At 42.9% G+C, this 6,000-nt stretch overlaps 1 protein-coding gene across 2 annotated transcripts in view; it reads right to left on the bottom strand.

Annotated features, from left to right (window-relative positions):
* Positions 1-1,294: 1,294 nt before the first annotated feature.
* The window catches only part of LOC146663834 (protein phosphatase 1B-like), a 35,029-nt gene continuing 30,323 nt past the window's right edge, over positions 1,295-6,000 (bottom strand). The window contains exon 6 of one of the 2 annotated variants that reach the window (XM_085416745.1): positions 1,295-2,581. In XM_085416745.1, the coding sequence (XP_085272871.1) occupies positions 2,552-2,581 (30 nt within the window). In that variant the 3' untranslated portion in view covers positions 1,295-2,551. Of the gene's footprint in view, positions 2,582-5,199; positions 5,998-6,000 lie in introns of those variants that run through there. The other variant, XM_085416744.1, reaches the window with a different exon arrangement.

The raw sequence follows: 6,000 nt of genomic DNA, 5'->3' as shown, positions 1-6,000 counted from the left end.
GTCATAGCAATTTTAACAATTTCTTTGAACTGCTCTTTTCCCGAGGATTGCACATCTTTAATGACTTTAAAAACAAGAACTGAGTGCACAAGTCGAGATTTTCTCTAATCCACACATGGTCTAAAATATCCCCACGGGCTCAAATATATACATGCGCTCACCTTTTTAGTATGACTACAACTGGTAGTTTCTTTTTGCCAGCATAAAAAAGATCAGTTGGACAGTGGTCATTAAAATGACCAACTCTCAGAACAATTCAAAAGTCCAAAGGAGCTCAGTGAAGATCTAAAGAGAACTGTGACATATTGGGAAGGTCACTTTAACAAGGTGTGGATGAAAACCCAAACTGTCATGGTTGGGTTGTACAGGAACCAGTGAGGCTCAAATCTGCAAAAAAAAATGGAAACTGCAGAAACACCAGTGTCACTATCCACAGTGAAGTGAGTGTTACATCATCATGGACTGAGTACCAATCTGCTTCAAAATCAGCACCCTCAACCTCGACTGAAATTTGGAGCTGTCCTCATGGACAAAGCAAATGCCTTCTGGAGAAAAGTTTCACAATTTGAGTAATAAAGATTGAGCTATTTGTCCACAGTGATAGAAAGCATGTTTGGAGGATAAAGTGAGGCGTTCAGACCTAAGAAAATTGCACCAACTGTCAAGCATGGTCGTGGTAATATCATGCTCTGGGGCTGCTTTCCTGATTGTGGTACTGTTACATGGCAAAGAGGATGGAATGATGGAGGACTACCTTCAACCAAAATATGTCTGGTTGAAGTGCAGCTTGCTAAGAGACATTTAACCAAATGTTAGTTTAGATATGTACTTGTGTACCCAAATCTTGTTTTTTTTTAAAGTAGCTACAGATTTATGCTATGTAAGCGTTCCACCCCCCGAAAAGTTCAAAGAAAGCCTTAAAAGTCCAAAAGTACCAAGACATTCATTCCTATACTGAGTGTATATGAACACTTAAAACATTCTGTAAATAGCTTTAGGCTTAATATGCCTAATTCAATGATTAAATCCATTTTAAACACTTTTTATATGCCGTCTTTTTATTGTTATTTAAAAGGACAACAGCATTTTGTGCAATGCTTTCTTTAGCTTCCCCATTTCTCTAATTTTACAGTTTTAAGCACAAATGTCCAGCTCTGACAAATTCAGCATTTTCTGTCAAACCACTTCCTACATACTAGTTTTACTCTGGCGGTACACAAATGTTATTTCTACACACAACTCAAGACTCAAAGTGATGTGACTTCAGTTAGTGATTCACGCAGCCACCACAGGATCCTTGGCAGGTATTTTATTTCATATATAGACGCTTTCTGTAATCAAATGTGAGTGCAATCAAACAACAGCAATACAAACATTACCAATGCAGTCTGAGAACCAAGAACAGGGTTAAAACAGGGAGTTCACTCACTCTACACAGCGAGCAGCTAGTAACCTCATGGACAACATCCAAAACAAAGGAGAGAAAAAAACAAGGACAGTCTGCTGTCATGTGCACCTCCAACCGTCATGGTGGGGAGGAAGACTGAGGAGACTACTGAACTGCCTCCACCCCTTCTCCCCAATCCAAACCATCAACCGCGACGCCATGAGTCCAACTTGCCCGCGGCTCTTCAGTGATAACCTCCCATTTCCCCATCATGATTATCATTGTCATCAACCTAACAAAAACAAGAAAAATAAAATCCAAATCATCTCTGCTTTTCAAACCTCAGGAGCCTATCAGTGTCCAGAGGTCCCTCAGGTTTAGTCCATCTCAACCAATGGCTGTCCATCCAGGTCGATTAGAAAAACCACGTAGCTGTACATGTAGAACCAAAGTCCTCATGCAGTGCCCTGCGAAGGTGGCACATCACATACGTGCACAGGTGGAAGAGGGGAGGGGGTGTGGGGGGTTTATGGTTTAGAGTGTCAGTGTGAGATAGAGGGAGTGTGTGTGTGTGTGTGTTTGTGTCTTTTAAGAGGGAAGAAGCAAATGTGTTAGGTGTTTATCAGACCTAGGAGCACAAAAAAAAGTCCAGGAGACGAAGAATTACATACAAAGTCTTTATCCACCATTTGTCTCCTCTTGGCCCTCCTCGAAACACTCTCACACACAAACACTCTCGCATACACACAAACGAACACGCACCACACACACACGATAGGTCCTCATGTCATTGTGAAGTCAGGCATCAACATTCAAGAAAAGAAAAGAAAAACAAAAACACCTCAATGGTAAAAATCATCTCTACCATCACAATGCTTCAGTTCATAAAATATTTTTTCAGAGAAGTGATTCAGGTTTTTCCTCCAGGTTTAAAGCAGTATGCGTGTGTGTAGTAGTTGTCTTCGTCATCGTCTTTGTCCCACTGCTGCAAACACACACACACACACACACACACACACACAACCAACATACGCACACTCACGCGCTCCAGCACACACCACGTGTCCTCTTTTAGTGGAGAAAGACATGGCGCAATGGAGAGACACTCCTCCTCCCCGAGTGGACGCACGGATCACCAGGAGGAGACGGGGTTTCTTGCCGCAGCTACCAAGGGTCATCCAGGTCACCGGCACTCTGGGTGAGGAAAGAAAAGGAAGAGAGGTGTGCCAGAGTTGTTATTGTCAAGTCTATCATTGTATGTAGTAATTAAACTGCTCCAGAAGCCTTAAATAATGGCAAACCTTTAAACCTCACTGTCCCCCTCCCCTCCCCCCTTTTTTAATATATTCAAATTGAATAACGGCTTTCCACCATTAGCCATATTCCCCTGCACAACCAGAACCTCTGATGACTCACCTTGCGGAGAATCACGAGGCCAGCTGTCAGACTGAAAAACAGGGGAGGAATGGAGAGAATGGAGTCCCTATAGTCTACATGGCTTCCTCTCGCTCCTCGCTCAGTTTGAGTTTTCAAACCTGAGAGCTGCTTTTGTTTTAAAGGAGACAACTCTTTAAAATGTCTTCAAGCAGCCGAGACGAGGTCAAGGCTCGAGCTAACAGCTGACAGAGGAGAGCAAGGAAGCTTCAGCAGTTTCCGAATACTTCACAGCCTACACAGACACATACACAACACAATAAACGGAGTAAAGGTCTACTAAAAGTGTCAGGGAACAGTCCTGTATCAAATGTCACCATGTTGCATTGGGATTGGAATGCTTAATCATGAAAAACAATCACTTCTGAATGGAAAAATGTCAACTTTGAACCCCTGATCTGCAAGATGACTGATTTGGTACAGGGCCTAAACGAAAAATAGAAAAAAATAAACCCCAAGACATAAATACATACAGTTAGTTTACAGTGAGACACTTGACACAAATCATTGCATTATACCTCAAATCCTTTTTATTTCTTATTTGCAGAACTAACCTGTTCCACACAACCACATAGAAATCATAGAAATACAGCTCATACATACAGGCGCGAGCACGCACACACACGCACGTACGCCGTTTAGCATTACCTCCCCTCTGATAGTTAAGTGCTTTAGATATTGAAAAGGTAAGTGCAGCGCATGCATTACCAGAATACAGGGCTTGTACAGACTCACAATAACCTCCATCTACCTGAATAAGAATAAACCCTGCAGGTCAAGCAGTCAGTTTCAATATATCTTTTACATCGAGGTAAGTGTTTAAGATTGACTCGATCTGTACAGGCAATGGCACAACCTGTGAGGAATATAATATGCTGCAATGTGGGTTTTTAAACAAAAGCTAAAAAGGACTCTTGGAAAACCTTGATTATTAATAATACCTTGAACTGAATACAGACAGAGAGCCATCGCACATGAAACATATCAACTGTAGTCCGAGTGTAATTCACCACAGGTGAACAGTATGACATCAGCCGTCCCACCGATATGTATACGTATCACTTTTGTAAGGTAAGATCGAGAAGGCAGGAATACTTGTGGTCGCCATCCCACATGGTGTGCTACCTTTAGACTGACAGAACTGATGTAATCAAAGCAGAGGAGTCCCAATGTCACCCATGTCCTAATCTTATCAGCAGTTACCAGTTTTTACAGTTTGCCTTTCACTGATCGATGCAGTGAAAAGCAGCTTTGGAAAAACTGCCAACAATAGGTTTGCAACATAGACTGTAAACAAAAGATAGCCACCATTATCTCGCCCGTTGGTTAGTGAGTTTTTACTGTTTTTGTATTCAAACTGGATTACAGAAGCGAGAAGGTAGACCCACCCTAAAGCATACACTGGTTTATCCACATTTTTGACCTGAATTGGGACCAAAATTTACAAAATGAGCATAATTTTGTATTACATATGACTGACTTGAAACTACAAATTGAGACCATAAAGCCTCCACGGAGTCATATAGCAATAAGTAGGAGTGCATTTTTAAATGTATAGAACAGGAGTCGCTCTCCCCTGCTGGGAATTAGAAGGAATCCAGGTTTATGGCACTTCTACATACTTTACTTTTCAGACCCGGAACTACGTTCATCTTTTATATACAGTCTATGGTTCCACAGGTTATACTAATTAACGCTAACGTTCTGTTAGTAAGGCCCACGTTTCCAGTTTAAAATACTAGTGCTAAGCTGTGAACACGCCATCCAATCAAACAGCTGTTAGTACAAATGTAGGTCGCATCATACAATGTAGTGCTTAGCATTTTAAGATAATGTGGCTATGCGCGTGTTGCTGTAAAAACATAACAAAACAAACAAAAACACCTCAGTGCATGACTAAACATTTTTAGGGAGAACTATAATTGCTGCTCTGGCACCAAAATTTTATCCACTTAATAACTTTGCTTTCTACTGTTCAAAGAGCCTGAGTCTGAACATTTACACCCCCACCGCACTCTACCCCACCAACAACAGTATCAAGCGATTTATTATTTTTTATGTAATCATGTGGAAGCTGCAAAGACTTAATTTGCATCCAGACTGGTTTGAACAACCTACCATCGCTGAGCAGCTGATGGACTGTGTAACTGTCAAGTATCGCAAGCAATCAGAAACACACGTTTCAGTAGTGATTACTGGGCTCTTGCTCGGTCACTCAAACTCATGCAGACACACACATAAACACACATACAAAAACACAAGAAGAGTGTGTTCTGAGTCTGTAGATGGAGTAGGCCTGGAGACAGTGCAAAAGGTTGCACAGCTGCAGTTCAGAATGTCTCCTCGTGTTTTCTTTGTCAGTTCCTCCACTGTATGAAGGTGTGGGGGTGAGGCTTAAGGGTGGGAGTGAGGGTGGGGTCAGCCAGAAGCAAATACTGATAAATGTAAGCCATAGAGTGCAATGTTCACTTTGGCTTCACTAGCCACTTTTGCTTGTTACATTTTTATTTTGTTTACCATGAAAATTAGTTAATAAATCTGCTTCTGTGATCAAGTTTAAGTTTGGGAATCCAAGCCAAAGTGGTCAGAAGAAACAAAAAGGAAGAAAAATCAAAGAGTCCACATCTAAGGTATATAGATATATATATATGTATGTCTCAGATACAGAACTTGAATGGACAGAAAAGCCCTTTTTGTTGTTCCTAATGAATTATTCAAATACAAAGCTGGACGTGGCCATTCAAGTTCTGCGATGAAGGACAGAGGAGGAGAGGTCATAGCACATCTCACTAGAGCTCTGGGATAGGATGGATGAGAGGGTGGTTGGGTATACAGGCAGGTGGTCAGTCAGAGGAGGGATCAGACTTTGGGATGGGCTCGTCTTGGCTGGCCTCCAGCTCTGCAATGGCGGGTGAGGGCGGGGGCGAAGGGGGAGAGGGAGGGGAGGCGGGTTCGTCCTGGTTGTCACAGTCGTCGGTCGTCCTCCTTCTCTCCCCTGCTCTCTCAACAGCACTCTCCCCCCGCAGATGGTAGGTAGCGAGGGACTCCTCCAACACCGAGCGGTACTGCCCCCGGTGGTGCATGCGGAACTGCCGAAGAGCCTCCAGCAGATGAGCTGCCGTGCTGCCACCTCCCTCCTCACTCTCCTCCTCCTCCTCCTCTCCCCCCGCACAGGCCTG

This window comes from Rhamphochromis longiceps, linkage group LG8 (genome assembly GCF_057381845.1).
Source record: "Rhamphochromis longiceps isolate RC_006_pf linkage group LG8, R_longiceps_female_GT1.1, whole genome shotgun sequence".
Classification (NCBI taxonomy): domain Eukaryota; kingdom Metazoa; phylum Chordata; class Actinopteri; order Cichliformes; family Cichlidae; genus Rhamphochromis; species Rhamphochromis longiceps.
This window is presented reverse-complemented; position numbering and strand designations above follow the sequence as displayed.